Below are 22,519 nucleotides of genomic sequence, written 5' to 3' on the forward strand. Positions count from 1 at the left end.
GCTACTTGATCTGTGTTTAGGAATTTTGTTTTTGATATTTTTTTATTAGTGAGTTCTCTCTTATTTCTCAGAAAGACCCAGCCAAACAAAAAAAAAAAGCGCTCTAGAGGAACATTCATTTTTGCGCATTGAATAGCAGTTTTGTACTTTTTTGTAAAAAAAAAAAAAAAAAGAAATAGTCAATGTGCCTTTGTTCTTCAACGGTTGTTATTTACATTTACACAGAACACAATAAAAGATTTTTTAATAGTGTCCTTTAGTTTTGCAAATATTATTTAATGGCATTTTAGTGATGTCCATGCCAGCCTGAGACAAATAACATTAGGGACTGTAAACAAGAGAACTAATGATGTGGGGGAAAAGATTTGGTCCGTCTCTAACCCCACATTCTACTTTGACCTCAACTTTAACAATATTCTCACAGGCCCAGAAGCTGTAGAAATTCCTTACAGCTACGCTGAGACGCAGAGCCACAACAGTGAATGGTTCCAATTTGGTTTTACTACTGTCCTATGGGCTCACAGTCAGTCTGGTGCGTGGGTTCAGATGGAAGTGAGTGAGTGTCTGTCAGAGTACTCCTGTGTCTGTGTGTGTTTTTGTGTTTGTGTGTTTGTGCTGACGTGTGTGTCTGTGTGTGTTTTGTGTGTATGTCTGTAAGTGTGTGTGTATTTTTGTGTGCGCACATGTGACCACATGCATTTGTGTGTGTGTGTGTGTGTGTGTGTGTGTGTGTGTGTGTGTGTGTGTGTGTCTGACTCATGGAGAGAAGGGCCCCTCGAAATATGATTCAGCACACACTTCCCCTCTGACCCAGGGCTACACAGTGCTCCCTCTCTGACCCCTTCCCCCTCTCTCACCACAGTCATGACCGCCATTTTACCCCCCTCATCGGGTTACAGCAACCAGCAGACTCTTACTGCACACCAAACTCTCCAGTATAACATGGGGTTCAAGGTCTATGTAGTTTGTAAACACATTAGGAGGTTGTATACATACCATATGCACTTCAAGTAGGCCAGGCCTAAGGGCCTACATAGCTAAACAAATATCCACTGTTCACAGCAGAGCTATTTCAATAATAATATTCTTATTTGATCGTCATACACATTCACTGAATATATCTGAAAATATGGGCTACTGGGTTACGCAGTCCTGTTACGCAGGCCTCAAATAATGACATTGTTCATTTGTGGAGTTAGATGATTTGCAGTCGCGCAATACAGAGTTTTATTGCTTGCCTGTTATGTTTCACATTTACTGTATCCATTCATAGACACTGTTGGGTATTTTAATATAGTCAGTTAATACAATTATTAGTATATCCACAGCTTGGTACGTTATCCCGAAAACAAACCAGGCATAGAGATAGAGAGTCAAAATGTGATTACATCCCATCATGTCTTCTGCCGCAACTCACACTCTAACAATGAATAGGGAGTCATTTGACAAGTCACTTGACAAGTAGATGGCTTGCTGCAATAAAACCTAACGTGTTATTTAATTGCGATGCCGCCAGGCGTAGATGCCATTCCAAACCATGCATGGCTTGCCTTTGCAAATCTACTGCATGCTCAAAATGAAGACATCAGATTTGAAATCACGTGCTCAAAGAGAAACCAAAACCGACACTATGCCCATAAACACACCACAATGTCCCACAGTAGAACCATATGGTTCTTATAATTAGATGCAGCAACCGTCTTAAAAAATTCATACACATGGCAGATATTTTAGTAGAACGACTCTTCTTTTGCCTTCCAACAAAATGCTTATGTTTTCAAAGTAGTAAACCGGGTGACCCATGTGCTACAATGTAGATTTATATTCCAGATGTATCTTTTTAATGCAATTTTTTTCTGCGAGGCATGGAATGATATTAGTTCATAATTTAAGAATAACATCTGCTGGAAGCCTACCTGAAAAGCAGTCGACAGGTGATCAAGCAGATAGCTATGTAAGTTAATAAATGTCTTGAAATAATGAACATTTTCTGTGCTCATGGATTAGTGTCCTAAATGCATACATTCTACTCACCTCCTTCTGAGTTTTGTAAGAAGTGACTGCCTCCCAGTGGTTATTGAGGGCCACTGCAGCTTGTGTCTTTTTTTTTCAAGACAGACCCAGTCTTCTAAGGATTAACATCTGCTTTGCTTAACGCATGCTTGGTTAATTATGAGGTGAGTCTTTTTAACACCAAGTGAAATAAAATGTTTTCTGAAAAGTTAAATGTCTAACTCACCAAATGAAACTGAATTAAAATACTGTTCATGATATAGGCCATTAAGGCCCTACTTATGCCAGAGTGTGAGAATGTGTGAATGTCCCCCCATGAACATGTGCAGCATGAATGAGCCCTGGAGAACAGACATGAATGACCCCACAGCTCTTAGAGTAGGGTGTCGCCCTGCTTGAAGTGTGAGCTCAAGCAGTGACAGACTGACCTCTGCCAGTAACAGCAACAGGGCCATCAGTCACACACAGGGCAGTGGCTGCATTAGGTCACTTCTCAGCCCCGTTCAAAGGAGATGGACAGCTTCCGATTGAGTGCTACACCAACTCAGACAAGGAACTAAGCCAACTCAGATCAAGCGGTACCTAGGTGTCAGGAGTACTTTTACTCACCAGGGCTTGAATGCTTGCCAAACACTGACTGGAGGTTGTGACCTGCCTGCCGTGACTGTTGGCGTTACAGAGGCTTCAAAGCCTTGCAGTTGGCCAGTGTGGAAATGGCTGTGTTCTGTCCTCAGTCTGACAGTTGTTGCCACCAGCAATAAAACACCTGCGAACACAGCCCTCATTATGGGGCAATTGCTGTGTCCACCTTCACACCTGGCCTGTGTGAAATGAGCCTTTCAGCAGCTCCTGTTCACCCAGGTGGTGATTTCATTGAACTCCGCTCGAACGCCATATAAATTAGTCCCAGGCACAACTGCACTATGTTCATTCTCGCCACAGTGTTTAAAGGGGTATGGACATTTGAACGCAACAGTTACAAAATAGAAGAAAACCGAAACACCTTTAATGTGTGTGTGTTTACTTTCACTTAGATGCTAGGAGTGAGACAGGCTACTCTATAATGTAGGAGAAGTTACACAGCCACCGCAGCGAGCAGGTAATAAAACATTAATTGGGGCAGTACTTCCAGCCAGACTAAGGAAGTAGCCCTTATGACTGACAAGGGGGCTACAGTCTAGTTCTTGCATGGTCTCAGGGGACCTGTTTTGGAAGTCAAAATGAGTTCAACTGAAAGACTTTGTTTCCCCCATGAACTCAAATTAAATTAGCCACAGATATTGATTTTCTCGCCCGTCTTTTATGACAACCATACACAAATAGTGCTTCACAGATAGTAGATCCCTGTTGGTCTTGCCTCTTCTTCTAAACAAAATGCCACTGTATGCATGTGCACTATGGCTTACCATCACAAAGAAAGAGAACCCTGACTAGGAAATAGCACATGAGTTCATCTCCAACACTGAGCTCTGCCTTCAAGTTTAATTGTATCATCACAGTCACATGTGTTTTAATTGAAAAGTGCAGTCACTAATTCTAATCCAATACACTTTTTGTCAGATTCAGCTAATTGCTCCTCGCAGTCCTCTAGTTTTTCAGCCAATCGACACATTGCCTCAGGAGCAATGGAAGGGAGGGGTGCCATTTTATTTGTTGCGGAGCTGAAATTTTAACAACCTTTTGCCAGAATCGCAAATTATACCTTTAAGTCATCTACATAACCTCCTGGATATTACAGACAAGCCTCTGAGCCATTTTGTCTTCGTTGTCAAACGGGGGGTCTGGCATGCAGAGATTGGGGACCGCTTTGTGAACGGCCGTGAAACTGAGCCAGCAGGAGATGACCCTCTACGTGTTATGATAACTTTACTGATTTCTGTCACAGTCATTCGAGTGATCAGAACATGTAAATACTTTCCTTTAGATTTGCTTCTGAGCTGGACATCACTGGAGGGAGAGGAGATGAATAAAGAAGCAAGACAAAAATGGAGGAATAAGGAGCAACTGGATCTGACCTTGAGGCAAAAATGGTGTGTCATAGTGGCAGAGAACTGTAGAAGGAATAGTGTGACATAGTGTCATAAAACTGAGGAAAGAATTGAAAAAGCAACGCAGACAGCTTTATGAGACTCTGTGAGATGAAACAGAAACAGACGCAGGCAGAGAAGCATCCCGAGGCATGAGAGGATGAGAAGAGGTGAAACAGAATTAAGAAGCCATCCCGTGAGGCTATGGGAGGCATATTGGCAAGAGGAAGCAGGAAATGAAGAGGGAGAGAGTGGAGGAGGAAGTTAAGTAGTAGAGGGACAGGAGAAAAGGCGGAGGTTTTCGAGAGAAGGAAATCCTTTACCTCAATTTATAGACTCTACCCAAGAATTGTAAATACATATTTTCTCAGATGCCCAATCATATGGGATCTGTTCTCCAAGTTTAATAGTCCTTTTTCTGAAATGAGGGCATGGATCGTCACACCCTCTGGTACAAACGGTTAAACTGATGGAACTACAAGTCAACAAACCTTTTTCCTCAAATTTCCCTCTTCTAAAAAATGTCTACCAAGTGATCCCAGTTCAGCTTGACTTTCTGTGTACTGACCCTCCATACATTAATAAATAAAGAGATGAGATCCTTTAACATTGATGGGGCTCATTCTGCCTCTGTAGACTGTTGGAGGAAATGAGAGCTTGGAATTATAATGACAGAGTTGATGTAATTAGCCAGCCTGGCCTATTTGCCACTGAATATAGGCCAATGAGCAAAGTTTAAAAATATGATTGAGGGAATTGCAGTTTTGGGGGTTTGGACATTGCATTCGCATATCTGAAAATTCAGACTGAACACCCAGTATCTTAAAATCATAGAGTAACAGACCATTAAAATTCCCATAATACAGTTTTAAATTACTAAGTATTAACCTACTATGAGAGTGAGTAATGGTAGGCCCCTCCCATGAAACTGTTCACTGTGATCTCTAGCAGGATGTTATGTCACGACAGACTTTAACGTTAAACTACACATACAGTAAATACATTACAATACATGAAACTACACAGAATAGTCATTTTCTGGACTCATTCAGCACAACAAGTGTGCATATCAGGTATAATTACTCTACCAGTGAGTGTGTTAACTGTTAACCTAATTTCACGTGATACTTTTTGAATATTGCTATTGCAATTATTGGACCTTCGTGCTCGACCTCTTATTCACCTATCCACAACACGTAACTCGGGAGTCGGGAACGAATTGAGATAGGGTTTCCTCCAATTGAAAACCGTAATGTTTACGAATTATCCAATCGGATACATAGTTCTTGAACATGCACGTAACATTCTTAAAGGCCATTGGGTAGTAGGCGCATTGCCTCGATGTGACGGAAATGTTGGCAACGAAGGGGTGAGGGAGGGGATATTTTTAATGGCAGCCACTGGCGCACAAGAATCGAGTCGGTAGAGTCTGCAACAAACACATATCAATTAAAACAACTTATTTTCGTCATCAAATATTATTCAGGACATTTAACTTTGTGGGTGTTGCAGGATTACACCTGCTGGCTATTTCTTCGCTCGCAGGACTGAGTTTAACGTTTGTTTTGTGAGGCTTCATCGAGGTCGGAGGCCTAGCCGGGAGTCAGTGGAGAGAAGCGGCTTCATCGGAGTTGATATTGGTGAGTGTAAGCTATGGCCTTCTCGACCGCCAAAGAAGGATACAGCAGGACTAGATAGAACATTTGTATTATCATTTCAATACAATTCATGGAGAAGTTGGGAAATGTCTTTGCCTGTGTGTGCTTCGAGTCGCTAGTGCTTAGCTAGTTGGTGAAATGTAAACAGAATTCTTAGCACGCCGAGATAAACATTAGCTTTAGCTTTATTGCTAAGTAAGCTAGCTAGCTAGTTAGCTAGCCTAGTCACAGCTGTCAGGCCTAACTCTGTGGAATTTATTTCAGTTGATCAAGCAATCACCGGTATTCTTTATGACAAGCTGTTTGCATTTACTTCATCCTTACGAGTAGGATTGTATATGATCAGCGGTAAACGTTATCGATCAGAGTTAGCGTGTTTGCTAAGTTACCTAGCACACAAACTTTGTATCAGAATCGAAAGTAGGGTAGTGTCAGATGCCTAGATTGTTTTCTGATTGTCACCCGTTTCACGTGAAAATGTCATTCTCTGTAACTTTAAGTGTGGTAGATTATATACATTGTGAGTTGTTTATTTTTGTCTTGCAAGTCAATGATAAATGCATTAACAATTATTCAGCATACTCAATTACATAGTTTTGTACTGTCATTGTACAACCGAGTATGGTCGTATCCTGTAACAGTTCCATCTTATCTCTTCATGTGACTTTCGCAGAGAATATGTAACAGATGCCATCATGACATCCAGATTTGGTAAAACCTACAGTCGGAAGGGTGGAGAAGCCAACTCCAAGTTTGATGAAGTCTTTTCAAATAAGAAGGCCACTCTGAGCACTAAATGGGGAGAGACCACATATAAGGCTCAGCTGGCCTCCAAACGGCCCCTGGTCAAACCAGAGCTCCCAGAACTCACCAAGAGACCCAGGGTGGAAGAGGAGGACGACGGCTCTGATGACCCATTCGGGTTTGATAGTGACGACGAGTCGAAAGCAGTCAGCACCACCCGGAGTACATCTCAGCCAGGGAATGCATCAGATCAGGACCAGGCTGCCATGGCCACAGAGCAGCCTCAGGCAAAGAGCTCATTCACATCAGAATCAGAGAGCTCCAAAGCAGGTGAGTGTTAGACGCAGGCACACAGACATTCTGTCATATTCAGCGTCCCTGCTATTCTGTCTCTCGGAATCTTGAGCTGAGTTGAATTTAGTGGATGTACTTTCGTATGAACGGTCATGTTATTTAAGGCAGAAGCCATGAATATTGGGTAGAGAATTTGTTTAGACACGGAACAACAAAACACAAACAGCACGGCCCTATTGTGTTAATAAATGAGAGGCAGATCTGATTTGTACAGGTTTGATTGTAGGCAGTTCTGTTTCCATATCATTTGCTATTTCAACAGCTTTGGATAGAGACCGGATATTTTCCTCTCGGTGTATTCTATGTCAAAAACTTAATTAAATGTTGTGCAAGGTTTTTGGTGAGTTTGCTGACTCCCTGACCACACCCCTGATTGTATGGAGGGAGGCCAATGATCTTGTAAACCTGTGCTGGAACTAGGCAGTTACTGAGAGCTCTTGCCCTAGTGAAGTGTGATGCATGTTGTCATCTGATGTCAGGGGTCACAGTCAAGAGTGTTGCCTTTATTCAAATGTCCCAAATGAAAGTAGCGGCCAGGTATGCTGAGTCACACCTTTCCCTTCTGATGAAGACCGATCAGAAGGGTTTCTAAAATGGCTGTGATTCAGAGGCCCCTGGGCTCGCTCCGACCTAGCCGGGACATCCATCAGCTTCTGCCAAAAGAAAGAACACAGTCGTCTGTGAGAGAGGGGAAGGACGGAGGAACGTACTCTAATTAAAAAAGCTGCTGTTTTTCCACGTTTTGAACAGTTTGAAATGAAAGCATATCTGCCAGGTTCTGGTGTCTGGTTTTTGCCATGTAATGATTAGCTTGCATCAGATAGCCTGCTACTTCCTGTGCTTGTCAAAGCACTGGTCTGCTTGTGCGAGGATTGCTCTGAGAATAGCATCAGCACCAGACTTTAGACACTTTGCTGACAGCCGTCTCCATAGATCACTCGCTCTCAGTCGCAAAGCTTTCAGCTGTCCACAGCATCAACCATCAACCCCAGCAGCTGCTAAGAGCATGTTTTTTCCCCCGAGGTTTTCAAAATCCTCAACACCCAAGTCCTGGAAGTGCACACAAATGTTTTGACAATCTCACTTCAGTGACGAGTGTGGTGATCAGTCACAAGCCAATCAGTGAAAATCAATATCCGGCCAGTGATCAATAAAACCAGGATGTGGGTGGAATAGCTTGAGTAGAGGGAAACTGCACAATTTGACCTGTACAGACTTAATCAGGCGTTTGTCAGGCTGATGACCTTGATAGAAACAGGTTTCTGTAGTGTACACTAATGTCGTTTGTAGATCAAATTGAACTTGGCCTGTTGATTGACCCCAAATGTCCCGTCAAGTCCGAGGATGCAGTGACCTGTTCACCTCATGAGGTGCAACTCTTGAACAGCAAAGGCAGATATTAAGTGTGCTTTCCTTCTCATGATGCCTTTGACGGCTGGAGTGCCTACTGTGTACAAATTTAGATTCAAGTGACTTACATAAGGCACTTTCAGGAGAAAGTTGGGAGAAAGGAGTTAGGAGTTATCCGGGTTTGTGCACTAATGGGTCTTAGATGTTTACATAACACTGTGTCTTCCTTTTTTACCTCTCGCAGACAAGCCTCTGCAGACGACGGTGAACATAATCTCCTGGTCCAAAAGTGCAAAGACACCGCCCCAGTTTACCTCCCTGAAGCCCTTGCCCAAGGACCCCTCAGACGGATGGAACTCCGAGGGCAGCCAGAGGTCGTCGTCTCCAGGGGAGGACTCGCTGCAGGGCCGGGACGACAGCGGGGAGAGCGAAGGCCCTGGTGGGGTGGCCCAGGAGCAGGGGGACGTGACAGCAGCAGCAGCAGCCCCCCAGCCTGAACCCCTCAACTTTGATCCGCTGCCTCTTCTCAAGTCGTCTACCAACAGGACGTACCACCGACCCAAGAGGCACAAGGGAGACCAGGGAGAGGGGGACGAAGCGCCCCCGGTGAAGGACAGCAAGCCCGCTCCTGCCTCTGTCACTGCCCCTGCCCTGGCCCCCGCCAAACCCAGTGGCTCACAACAACAGAAGACGGCGGGGCGGGGCAGAGTGCGGGACTACACCGTATTGCACCCGTCGTGCGTGTCTGTGTGCAACGTGACGATCCAGGACGGTATCGAGCGCAGTGCCGACGAGCTCACCAGCGCCGCCCCACCCACTGACCTGGGAGAGGCCGGCACCTTCAGGAGAAAGACAGACACTGCACCTGCCAAGCCCACGAGGTAGTGAAGAGAGCATTGGTACACTACACACACACACACACACACACACACACACACACACACACACACACACACACACACACACACACACACACACACACACACACACACACACACACTTACAGGAGAAAGACAGACGCTGCTCCTGCCAAGCCCACAAGGTACAGAAGAGAGCATGGCTATATATATATATATATATATATATATATATATATATATATATATATATATATATACATACATACATACATACATACATACATACATATATGTATATATATACACACACACACACACACACACACACACAACATACTCATCTCTGTGGAATAGGAACGGCATGTATTTCCATGCCATTATGCACACAGATACATGCAAAGGATCGGTGTTACTTCCAAACATACCAATCCATAGAGGTTAATACATGCCGATCCATAGAGGTACATACATACCAAGTATCGCAAACAGCAGTACATTTGCCACTCATCATTTGCACAGCCACGAAAGAACCAAACCACAGAGTCTCCCTGATCTCTCCTAACAAAACAAAGATGTATTGCACTGCTGAGCTGTCAGTTTGTGCGCGTGTAGGTTCGACTCATTAACGTCACGGCTGCTAAACCCTGTTGGCGTCTCGCCGTCTCTGATTCAGGTTCAGGCCCACTCAGAGCAAGTCCAAGAAGGAGACCAAGCTGGAGTTCTTCGGCTTCGAGGAGAACGAGGGCCAGGAGGCGGACGGCGAGGCTACCGCGTCGGGGAGCTCCAGCTACAAGATCAAGTACTTCGGCTTCGACGAGCTGAGCGAGAGCGACAGCGATGAGGACGAGGACGACAACGCCTCACCCAAGAAGTCCAGGAAGGCGGCGAGTGCTCAGGCGGCAGCCGAGGGCGTGTCCTACAGCGCCGACAGTCCACCGATGAGCGACTCGCAGGAGAGCCAGTCCAGCACCAACACAGGTTAAGACTGAACACTTAAACTGAACCCTCTTAAATGGACTCTTTTCTACATTCTTCATTATGGTCATTCTTTTCATGGCCATTCTCTGGTTATGTGAAATTGTGTTGATGTGTAACAGGTAGGATGTGCACAGTCAAGTAGTCAGTTTTGGCAAGTGGAGTTGTCTACATGTTGCTCTTAATGCAAGAAGGTCTTTAGTTATCAGTCACTCCAAGCGTTCAGTTTACTGCAAAGGTGAAGAGTTAGATGTTTGTTTACACTCGCTTGTTTTCTCCCTCAATCTCAGACTCCCTTGACTTCCCTGACGAATCGGGAGGCTCCGAGACTCAGAGGAGCCGGCAGGGCAAGCAGTCAGACAAGTCCAAGGACATCGGCCGCAAGATCTTCAAGAAGGTGCAGCAGCAGCTCGCCTTGCAGTCATTCTCTGCTAATCTCGCTTCAAAGAGCCTTCTGATGTGCACTCATGATATTCATCATCGATCACATGACAAGAACACAATCTCTGTACTCCCAAAAGCATAAACACGATCAGGCTGCCCCACCTCGGAATAAAACTGGAATATAACATAAATATTCACTTTTATTGCAGCTCGGTCCAGAGAGGGTGTAGTTCTCCCCCTGTTATGGGTTTGTTAGTGAGTAAACCATCCATTTTAAGCCCCAGGCAGGCCCATTGTACTGGGCAAGCGCCTACACCTATTTAATAAATAATGATTTTGGTAGTGGAGAGGCATAATCTCCCTGGTTATATCACATCCAGCCTATGTTATATCATCTGCCACCCCCTGGAAGCGAGTGTAGCTCTATTCGAATCAGGCTCACAGAAAGCCATATTGATTTTGAGCATCTTATTGCCTTGGCAATGGTTTTATTTTTTGCATGGACAATGGAGGTCATTCTTTGGCCTTAATATGAGTTTGAGGGTTAGTGACCCTGGTTAGCGGTGTTTCTCTTTCCTTAAGTGGGTGAGCAGCTGCTTTGTCTTCAAGTGGGTGTATTTTTGAACATGACTTATTTCTTTTCAGTCTCCTGCCAAAGCTGTGTACAACGCCAGACACTGGAACGAGCCTGATGAGCCACCCCCTCCCACCCGCACCGTCTCTGCCCCGGTAAGTGCCCGCAAGCAGGGGGCATCTCACCCAGACATTGACATCGTTCCCATGGATATTACTCTGTTTGACCCAAGGAGTGATGTCCTGTTCTTCATTCAGTGTTGAGCCTTTCCTGTTTCATAAAGATGCGCCAAAATACCCCAAATTGCTTTTTTGCTGCATTCGTATCTACCGCTATACTCCTGTTTGAACCAGCATCTCTGTCTGTAACACACACACACACACACAAAATGAGAGATAGTGGAGGCAATTGCTTTTACAGTGCAGTGCTTAGGATGGGATATTACTCTGCCATCTACCTCTAGACCTCCCAGCAGAAGGCCCAGGCTGTGTGGCAGGGCAGGGCAGAGGATTTATGGATGTTTGGACAAATAACAAATTTGTTTGCAGCTGCAGTGGGCGATATAGAGAGGCCAGTCTCCAAAAAAAAATCTTCATTTCTTGTCCAGGAACCAGCAGTCAGCAATAATGCGATCTTATTGCCTCCTTTTGCTTTGACTTTCATTATTTCTGTTTAATCTCCCTCTCTCCTATAGGCTAGCCTATCAAGCAGCAGCAGCAGCAGCAGTAGCAGCAGCAAAGACACCAACTCTCACAAGGATGATGGACTCTTCAAAGCGCCGCCCCCACCTCCTAAAGTCATCAAGTCAGTCACTATCCCCACCCAGCCCTATCAAGACATCGTCACGGCGCTCAAATGCAGGAAGGAGCACAAGGAGGTGAGCAGGCAGCCTTCTGGGACATGTAGTCTATGAACCGTCCTTTCAGACAGTGTATTCATGTTCACAAAACTTGTGCGGAAAATATGCATTCATCTTCAAAAATGGGGTCTGGCTGTAATCCTGTGCACACAGATTTATGCCACAGTTTGCCAGTTGTTGATAATTTTATGCCAACCTCATCACATGCAACCACTGTTATTTTCCCCATACCTCCCTGGTAGATCTAGTTTCTCTGGGACGTGTCCAGCTAAGCTGCTTTTAGAGTGTAGGTGGTCGAGCACATCATAGCCAGCTCCCTGCCCGCTGCTAATCTCTGCTGTCCTGACGGTTAGCGTAGCTTAGCGTGGCCTGGGCGCCCATGCCAGCTTCTGTGGCAGCGGTAATGAGTTGGCTGTTGATGTGCTGATGGCACATCTGGGTAGCGTGCCAGGCTAGTGTCCGGCCTGCCTCTGATGACTCTGCTGTTCATGCGCCGATGTGATTAGCACTGACTCACCTCCCAGCGCTGCACTATTGATTAGCCCTTATTAGCACAGTCAGCATCCTGTGTAGCGCGCCGGCCCGATACATGCTGAGCCGCACTCACACACACACGTTTGTGTGTGTGTGTGTGTGTGTGTGTGCGCGTGTGTGTGTGTGTGTGTTTGTCTGTTGTTGTTGTTGTTTTTCTCCTGTGCTGTGTTTTATTGTGATCCCCCCTCGTCTGTACATCTCTTCCACTCCCTTTAACTCTCTCTCTTCTCTCTCTCTCTCTCTTTCTCTCTTTCTCTCTCTCTTGTTCTTTCTGTGTCTGCTCTCTAGCTGTATACAGTGGTTCACAATGTGAAGCACTTTAATGACGTGGTGGAGTTTGGGGAAAATCAGGAGTTCACCGACGACTTTGAGTACCTGGAGACGGGTCTGAAGAGTGGGCAACCTCTCAACACACGGTGCCTTAGGTGAGCCAAAACACACGGACGCTCCGCTCGCACGTGCTCTCTCGAACACATGCACAGATGTTCACTTCTTTATTGGTACAGTGTGCTCTATGGCATGTGATGGTTAGCGTTGCTGTTAGAATGAACACTGTACTCCGTGCCAGATAGATAGATAGATAGATAGATAGATAAATACTTTATTAATCCCGTGGGGAAATTCTCCCTGTTCCCGCATCGTTCTCTCTCGGCAAGGCTGCCAGAGAGCCTGGGGGCCATGTTGCTGTTTGACCCTTGTTACATGCCTGCATCACAAGCTGTTAGAGATGGGCGGGGCGGAGCGGGGGTAGAAAGACCGTTAACAGTGATATAACTTCACTTCTGCCCTGATCCACATTAGGTATTCTAATTCGTACAATGACATTTTTTTACAGATCAGTAAATGTTGATAATATGTGGTTAAATGGGGTTAATATACTGCTTTCTGAATTAATATTGCAGTTGGTATATCACAGGTTAGAATATCAGAAAACCAAGCACCCTCAGTCTGACTTAAATAACTAACTTGGTTATCTGTATGAATCATTTGCTTCAGTAACTTTAGTAGCCTTTCATCTCGGCGTATCAGCTTTTCCCATTGGCCAATTAGATGCTGCTACTGTGACTTATGGGTTGTGCTGCCAAACTCAGATCTCCCCTTGCCTCAATCAGACTCGGTGGCGGACTGAACCTTTTCTTTAATTAAGTAAATGAGAATGTAGAGTCACACACACACACACACACACACTCTGCCAATGCTGTCTTGGCTTAATGAGAACACACAGCTTTTGCAAACATACTGCCTGAGGTCAGAGAAACCTCTCTTGCGGTCATGCTTTTAGCCTTTGACCAGAAAGAGCGCTTTGCTTCAGAAACACACACACACACACACACACACACACCTTCACACAAGTATTTGGTAATACACACAGAGCCCTTCTGATGCTCACCCTTAAACCCAGATAAGGTGAAGTGCCTTAGGGCTCTTCCATGCCTTACCAACCACTGAGCACAAAAGGATGCAAGCACACAGAAATCAGCTTTTTTTTAAAGCAGGCCTGTTTTCTGATCCGTGGTTAAGCCTGTATCCCTCTCCCCTCTCTCGCCGCAGTATCATCAGTCTGGCCACCAGGTGCGCCATGCCCGGCTTCCGAATGCACCTAAGGGCACGAGGAAAGGTAGCAACGGTCTTCAAGATGCTCAACGACGCACCACAGCATCCGGTGAGCACACATTTGTGTTTCCCTCCTCCCTCTGAACATGCAGGCTAGTGATACTATGGCCTTCAGCTGCTCTTAGACAGAGAACCTGATACATGTCAGTGTGGTGGTTAAAATACACTCTGTAGTTTGATATTATCATAAGGCTTTTCTTTATCCTCTTTTTATCTTCCTCCTCTTCCGCCCTCTCTACATCTTTTCTTTTCTCTCCTCTCCTCTCCTCTCCTCTCCTCTTCTCTCGGTCCCTCTCAGAACATGGCGCTGTGCACCGCGTCTCTCATGTACATCCTGAGCCGGGACCGCCTGAACATGGACCTGGACCGAGCCTGCCTAGAGCTGATGATCCGGCTTCTGGAGATGGAGCAAGACAACACGGTGGATGACCAGCTGACGGACAAGGAGATGAGCAAGGTCAAGGAGAAGATCCGCAAGCTCTGCGAGACAGTCCACAACAAGCACCTGGACCTGGAGAACATCACGGTCAGTTCACTCCCTTATTTCTCCTCTATGTACTGCCTGGTCAAAGTCTAAGTGTCTGACAATACCAGTCAGCATGAATATGCCCGACTACAAGATTGACCCGGTGCTGGAGGTTTTCTCTAACCATGCCTCCCAGGAACTGAAGGAACAACACAAGGCTTATGTACGAAGCCAGCCTGGTTGCAGTTATTGAAGATCTGCTTGTAACGTGTGTTGACCCTGTAGGGTGGAGAACCACACCACACCAACAGCAAATAACATCTGTGTATTTCATCATTAAACTGAGAACCGAAATGCCATTATCAGCTTATGACTAACTTTATTGAGTTTAGAGGAAAACTTTGGGATTTTTGAACCCAAGCCTTTTTTTTTTTTAGATCTTTTTGGGCTATATAATGGAATCATACGAGGCAAATATCTGTCAAAGTAAACTGCTTGTTTTCGCCACTGTCGGCTTATAAATGTTTTTCTAAGTGTGTGACAACATGGAAAGGAATCCTTACAGAGACACAGCTGTACACTGTTTACCTCAGTAACTGTAAAGAAACTGTTAAACACTTTTTAATTAAAAACCAACAGAACTCAATTTAGCTATGATACTCAAATAGATGAATTAAATACAATTTGTATTTCAAATGGCCAATTGGTGAGCAGTGTTTGCCTATTTTGTTCATTCCAGTGAATCATCATCAGTGCGAACACCATGTCATATGAGGAGTGTTTATTTAACAGGCTCTGTGAATGTGTAGTGTGTCGAGCGAAACTGTGTTTTAACTGATGATGGTCTCTCTGCAGACGGGTCATCTCGCCATGGAGACGCTGCTGTCTCTCACCTCTAAGAGGGCAGGCGATTGGTTCAAAGAGGAGCTCCGCCTACTGGGAGGGCTGGACCACATTGTGGATAAAGGTGAGGTTGGTGTGTGTATTGCCTGACTCAGACGGATGCGTTCCTTGATGGATGCCTGACGGGTAATGGCGGGCGTAGTAGACGTTTTCAACTTCACAATTTGATTGGCTGACACATCCGTTGCTTTGCAAAAAGTTGGACATGTTTCAACTTTTGGCGCATCCAACGCAACTGAATGTAACGAAACCACAATTCAGTTCGGCAACGAATGACGTCTTTCCATTCAAAGTGAATTTATGCCGTATGTGAGTGTGTGTGATGCTGGTGTAAGTTTGATCACTGGTTTTGTGTTGTGTGCCAGGCATTGTTGTGTGTTTGTCATCTGAATTGTTTATTTGGTGAGTGACTAGATTTTGGTTAGACAGTGAATGCAAGCCCTGACCTGACCTGTCGAACCTCTTTCTCTCTCTCTCTCTCTCTTTCTTTCTCTCTCTCTCTCCCTCCCTCATTCTGTCATGCAGTGAAAGAGTGTGTACTGAGTTTAAGTCAGGAGGAGGACAAGGAGAAGCTGGTGGCCTCGCTGTGGGGTGCAGAGAGGTGTCTGCGCGTGCTGGAGAGTGTGAGTGAAGCCAAGCAGGACACACACACCCCCCCCCCCCCCCAATAAAAAAAAGCATACATTTTGTTTTCTATCTCATTTTCACAGTTTTTTTTTTACTGTGTGTGTGTGTGTGTGTGTACCTGCATGTGTGCTTTTGTGCTGTCGGTGAGCTAGTGCTTGCTCAAATGATGTGTGTTTATTTTGCAGTCGCTGTGTGCTGGCTCGTTGTTTTCATTGCACAGCTCAGCAGAACCGGCGTGTACGTGACTGTGTGTGTGTATCTGACTGCTGCTTCCACTGCAGAAGTCTCAGTGTTGTTCTCATCTGATTTTATCCTCTCCCCTGCAGGTGACGGTCCACAACCCTGAGAACCAGGCCTACCTGATCGCCTACAAAGACTCCCAGCTCATAGTGTCTGCAGCGCGGTGAGTAGTGTGTTGATGTGGCAGGCAGTCTCTGATCAGTGCTGTGTTTTCCTCTGTCTCGCTGTTTCTGTCGGCATCTCTGTATGTGCTGTACATCCTTAACGTGTGTGTGTGTGTGTGTGTGTGTGTGTGTGTGTGTGTGTGTGTTTGTGTGTGTGTGTGTGTGGACGAAAGGGGAATAGCTCCCTCTGTCGTTATAGTAGTGTTATGTCTCTGGATGTATGGAGGGGAGGGTAGTGGTGTTATCCTTGAAACCAAGGATTCGAGGCTTGCATTGCAATTTTTTGGTTATGGTGAAATGATGTCACCCGTCATGTTCAAAGCCTTGTTTAACCGCTGCTACAAGATTTGATTTGATTTCTCAAGCTTGCAGGCTGTTATTTCCATGAAATATAACATGATGATAATTATCATAATACTCATGTTGTTATTTCATGTGGTCACAGATCATTTTGCAACATGTTTTCCATTCGGTCCACTTTTAAGGAACATTCAATGTCAGAATGGCTTTTTCCACCCATATAAACACTCCATGATCAGATGAGATATAGTATACTATGTTATATTACAGTTTATTATTACATTAAATTACATTATAGAATATTATACTACAGTATATTACATATAGGCAGGAATTGCCACAGTCTTTGCATTACTTTGAAAAATATCAAGATCATATGAGAACAGTTTCAATGTCACTTTTAATTGTATGCATGTTAATGCATCAGGTCTTTGCTAAACCAAAGGCTAGCGCATATATGTCGCTGCCATTGTGCCAAGAAGTGTTCTCGTATCCTTTGACCAGCAGGTGCTTTGACCAGCAGGTGTCCCTAGAGAAGGGGTTTCAAAGTGGGTGCCATGACGCATGCTCAGGGGTGCCGCGGAATGGCCCAAGGCTTGATCATTTAATGATATTAAAAAAATATATATATCAATTTCAAAATTCATTTAAATTGTAATTATATCAATAAAAAAAATGTATTTGCAGCACAAACAACAATAGGCTACAGTTTACAGTTGATTCAGGGTGTAACATCAACAACAGCTCTCTCGTTGACTTTGTTCGTTATTCCGTATTGACAGCAGATGGAGGAGTGCAGGTAGGCGCAATGGATACGATTTTTAAAGAGAGTGCATCCATCTCCACAGTAACAAACATCGGAATTGAATTCATCAAATAGAAACGTGAGCCATTATAACGACCCGATCCCTCCAGTATGGGTTCACTTAGTGTGGCGAGCCCCACACTAGTATGCCTGTTCTGCAGGGAGATGTTGGCTAATGCAGCCATGGTGTCCCATTAAGTTGATAAGTTGTCTGTGGAACCGAGAATAACTATTATTTTTGTGAACTTTATATTGAAGGTTTGTTCCTGCTATGTTTTGTTACTGCCAGCTAATTTCTCGATTATTATACGTATTTTGGCTGTGATATAGTTGTGAGAGGGACAGACTTTGTCTGTTCATATTCTGTTCACTATTTATTCAAAAGTTCTATTAAATGAGTTGAATTAAAGAGAGTGGTTAATTTGAATATAACACGAATGAGATAAACCTCACCTTCTCAATCTAATGCTTTAATAAAAGCACTAATAGCCTATTCAACATATTACAAGGTTAAATCAAATGGCATAAAGTACAAATATGACCTAAAAAATAGGGGTGCCGTGGATGGAAAGAGATACATGTTTAGAGGTCCCGTGAGCCAGAAAAGTTTGGGAACCACTGCCTCAGAGGGCACCACTTTTACACACGTCTGGATGGAAAGCTTCAGGGCTTTAAGGAGCTTCATCTTGCCATCACTAGGGGAGGGTTTGTTTGTTTGGCAACCTGTGTGTGTGTGTGTGTGTGTGTGTGTGTGTGTGTTTGTGTGTGTGTGTTTTGTGTTTGTGTTTGCAAGAGAGAAAAGTGTTTTGTTTCTCTACTGCCTGTAATGTGTAAGAGTAATTGGTCACGTATGTGCGCACTGCAGTAGAGGCCTGCGGTACTGTCTGTAATTGTAACCGTTCTGTGTGTGTGTGTGCGACAGAGGCCTGCGGTACTGTGAGGACATGATCCAGCGCTACAGCCGGGAGGTCAACAGTTCCATTGCTGCCTCGGGCTCAGCACTACCACACTGTAGCCATAGCAACGTGGGCAAAGCCGTGGAGGACTGCATGAGAGCAGTGATTGGCGTGCTGCTCAACCTCACGCATGACAATGGTGAGAACACACACTCAGACACGATAACACACACTGTCATACATACACACACACACACACACACAGCACATTATTCACACATTAGTAACTATTTATTTCCTAACCATTTACCCCCCCTTCCATGTGTGTCTGTCAGAATGGGGAAGCACAAAGGCTGGAGAACAGGAGCAGATGTTGGTGACGGCGCTCAACTGTGTGTTGCGGGTGCCTCGCTACCTACCTCAAGAACAGAGATTTGACATCCGAGTGCTGGTGAGCAACAGTCCCCAACCCAACAGTTCCCGTCTCTATCTGAGTCTGTCTCTCCTTTCCTCTCCTCTCCTCTCTACCCTCCCATCTCTCTTTTCGAGTCTCTCTCCTCTCCTCTCCCCTCCTCTCCTCTCTCCCCTCCCATCTCTCTGTCCGAGTCTGTCTCTCGTCCTCTCACTCACTCAACTGGTAAGCCAAAAAGTTAATTTCGAGCCCTGCTCACCTCCCATCTCTCTAGCTGTCTCTCCTCCCATCTCTTTATCTGAGTCTGTCTCTCCTCTCCTCTCCTCTCCTCTCCTCTCCTCCCATCTCTCTATCTGAGTCTGTTTCTCCTTTCTCTCTTTCTTTCTATCTCTTGTTGTTCTGTCGCTCGGCATGCTGCTTTTGTCCTCTCTGCTTTGACACTTGGCACACTGTTGGAATGTAAAACAACACTTTTAAGTGTGACAATGTCCATCTTTGTCCCGGGGGTGTGCTTCTGTGATTTCCTGTTTTTCTTCCATCTGTCACATGATGCTTCCAGTGCCTGGACAGCATATGTATATATAATCAGTTTGTGTTGGTCTTCTGTTTGGCACTATATGATTTTGTGTGTGCGTGTTTGTCTTTGTGAGTCTTCAATTCCTTGCCCAAAGTGTAAGTGTATGTTCAGTGTATGTGTGTGTGAGTATGTGGGAGAGGGTCCATCCTCAACCTCCTTGATGAATGTGTTTGATGCTGTGTTCAGGGTCTGGGTCTGCTGATAAACCTGGTGGAGTACAGCTCCAGGAACCGCCACTGCCTGATCGAGATGGAGATGGAGCTGGGGCTAGAGCTGGGCCTGGGGCTAGGGCTGGAGACGGTGGCCGTCACGGAGGGAGAGGCTGCCAAAGAGAAACAAGGACAGGAAACAACGAAGACTGAGGAGCAGGCACCATCAGAGGAGAAGGCACCGTCAGAGGAGAAGGCACCGTCAGAGGAGCAGACACTGTCAGAGAAAGGGCCCCCCTCGGGCGCACTGGCGGCATTAGTTCACGTAGGTCTGCCGGTTGTGTGTGTGTGTGTGTGTGTGTGCGTTTCACTGAGTGACGGGGGATCTTGATGCTGAAAGAATGAATAATACCACATTTTCCAAAATCTAATGGCACTGCAGAAACCCTGCTTAACATTTGAAGTTTTAACTCTGGAAATAAGTTTGTTCATTTATCCTTTTATTATTTTTTAAATTCCTGTTGCAGCCTATAAACCGTTACCTATGACACATTTGGAAATTACCGGAAATTCATAATTTGTGTGTGTGTGTGTGCAGTTATTCCTTGAGCGGGAGAGGGCTGCCATTCTAGCCGAGGCGCAGACTGATGACATCATCAGCGAGCCGCCGAAGCCACTGGACCAGAGCGGCGAGTGGAAGGAGACCTCGGGGGAGATCCAGTGGGTGGCCGCTGAGAACCACGTCGCTAATGACAAACAGGAAGAAAAGAAGGAGGAGGAGGACGAGGAGCTCGACTTCAATAAAGGTACTGTGTGTGTGTGTGTGTGTGTGTGTGTGTGTGTGTGTGTGTGTGTTTGTGTTTTTGGCACACTAGAGGGTATTGAAATGAAGGTGTAGGAAGTAGGTTCCACTGAACTTGTGTGTGTGTGTGTGTGTGTGTGTGTGAGAGTGAGTGTTTAAGTAAGGATTTGCTGGAATGTAGTAGTGGTTGGTGAGATGTTCTGGCACAAAGATTGATACCTATCCTGTGAGATTGAAGTGTTTGTAACTATAACCCTGTTGATGAATTATGAATTTGACTCAAGTGTGCACATATATAATGCATGAGGATGGGTACGAGTTTGGTTCACGCTGGCCTTCGCTGTGTTTTTAATAAATGCTGAACTGTGCGTGTGTCTGTCTGTGTGTAATATTTGATGAGTTCCAGTTCTGTGTATGTTTGTGGAGTGTGTCTCAAATGAAAATGCTGATGTCTGTGTCCTTTGTAGGTGTGTGTTTGCGTGTTGTTATGTATTTTTAAAATGAATGTGTGTGTGTGTGTGTGTGTGTGTGTGTGTGTGTGTGTGTGTGTGTGTGTGTGTGTGTGCGTGCTCTTATGAGATGTGTTTTTAATGTAAATGGTGATTTTTCCTGTGTGGGAAAGTGTGCCTTTGTTGTAAATCCTGAGCTTTATGTGTTTGTTGGAGTCTGTTTTCAATGGGATGGGCGTGGATGTTTATAATGCAAATCCAAATCCCTTTGTTTGTATTTTAAAGGAAATATGGTTGGATAAGAGAGAGAGAGAGAGTGTGTGTTTGTGTGTGTGTGTGTGTGTGTGTGTGTGTGTGTGTGTGTGTGTCTGTCTGTGGCTACAAATACTTATATCTGTGTGTGTGTGTGTGTGTGTGTGTGTGTGTCAGCTTTGCAGCATGCTGGGAAGCACATGGAGGACAGCATCGTAGCCTCCTACACCGCCCTCCTGCTGGGATGTTTATGTCAGGGCAGTCCGGTAAGTGTGTGTGTGTGTTAACATGTACATTTGGCCATGCATACCAATGTGTCATTTACACTTAGACAAGCTGCAAGGTGTAATTTGGAGAGCAAAACCGGTACGAGACAGATAAGTAAAGAGCAGTAGGATGAGAGAGGGGCAAAAGGAAAGGGGAATCGATAAAAATGGAAAGAAACTAAATGAACGGGTTGGAGAAAAGGTTCCCATCTAATGTGCTGTCAACTAAAAAAGATAGCAGAGGAACACCCTTGCCCACCCCACCCCTCCCTTGCTCTCTCTCTGTCTCTTTCTCTTTCTGTATTCTTTCTCTCTCCCTCTCTCTCTTTCTTTCTTTCTCTTTCTCTCTCTCTCTCTCTCTCTCTCTCTCTCTCTCTCTCTCTCTCTCTCTCTCTCTCAAACCATCGTTCATCACTGCCCAGTGCCCATTTGAGCCACAGTTCCACACTCAGGCTGTAGTGCCAACGGTTCCCTCATGTGCTGTTGAAGGTAAACATCTGTTTCGGTCGCCTGATGCAGCACTTGCCTTTGCTCTTGCAGACGAATGTGACGACCGTCAGGGAGAACCTGCCCAAGGGAGACTTCTCCATTATGACAGAAATGCTCAAGAAGTTCTTAAATTTCATGAACCTCACAGTAAGTGCTTCCAAATATGACCCCCACCCCCATCACCCATGTTAGCATTTGCAGTATTTGTTTATTGTTATTTTAATACTCAAATATGTATACAAATGTATGTCTTCTCTGCCCCACCTCTTCACCATCTTCATCCCTCTCTCTCTCTCTCTCGCTCTCTCTTTCTCTCCCTCTCTCTCTTTGTAGTGTGCGGTGGGAACCACTGGTCAGAAGTCCATCTCTCGGGTGATCGACTATCTGGAGCACTGCTAGCACGGAGGTCCACAGAGTGGCTCTTACCTGCAACAGCACCACCTCCCCCCCCCCCTCCCCTCGCTCACACTGGGCTGTGTTGCCGCTGGCAACACACCACAGGGGTCCCAGTGAGGCAGTGCCAGCGCGCCCCTTGGTTTCTGCTGTCGTGGCGAGTGTCACCGTGGTTACCGTGGTCACCGTCAGTGAGGCTTGAATTGCTTCAGAAGTTCATGAGTTTGTGTTTGGTATTTTTGTTTAGTTTTTTCTTTCAATCTCCACTACAACCACCACTGGTGTCAGTTAGACTGGCTCCAAATGATTCTCTCTCTCTCTTCCTTTCTCTCCTTTTCTCATGTGTGCGTGCTTTCTCTTTCTCTCTCTCTCTCTCTCTCGCT

The 22,519-nt window shown here is 45.3% G+C and overlaps 1 protein-coding gene across 1 annotated transcript; it reads left to right on the forward strand.

Annotated features, from left to right (window-relative positions):
- The first annotated feature begins 5,454 nt into the window (after positions 1-5,454).
- wapla (WAPL cohesin release factor a) lies at positions 5,455-22,231 on the forward strand. Its single transcript, XM_080848645.1, has 20 exons — positions 5,455-5,680; positions 6,372-6,772; positions 8,391-9,027; positions 9,680-9,984; positions 10,272-10,378; positions 11,011-11,094; positions 11,634-11,816; positions 12,621-12,757; positions 13,884-13,995; positions 14,245-14,472; positions 15,268-15,379; positions 15,841-15,938; positions 16,269-16,345; positions 18,374-18,546; positions 18,683-18,798; positions 19,523-19,810; positions 20,084-20,291; positions 21,166-21,254; positions 21,795-21,890; positions 22,077-22,231. The coding sequence occupies exons 2-20, from the start codon at positions 6,394-6,396 to the stop codon at positions 22,140-22,142; spliced, it is 3,495 nt and encodes a 1,164-aa protein (XP_080704771.1). The 5' UTR covers positions 5,455-5,680; positions 6,372-6,393; the 3' UTR covers positions 22,143-22,231.
- Positions 22,232-22,519: the final 288 nt, after the last annotated feature.

The sequence above is a fragment of the Sprattus sprattus genome (genome assembly GCF_963457725.1).
Source record: "Sprattus sprattus genome assembly, chromosome: 12".
Classification (NCBI taxonomy): Eukaryota; Metazoa; Chordata; class Actinopteri; order Clupeiformes; family Clupeidae; genus Sprattus; species Sprattus sprattus.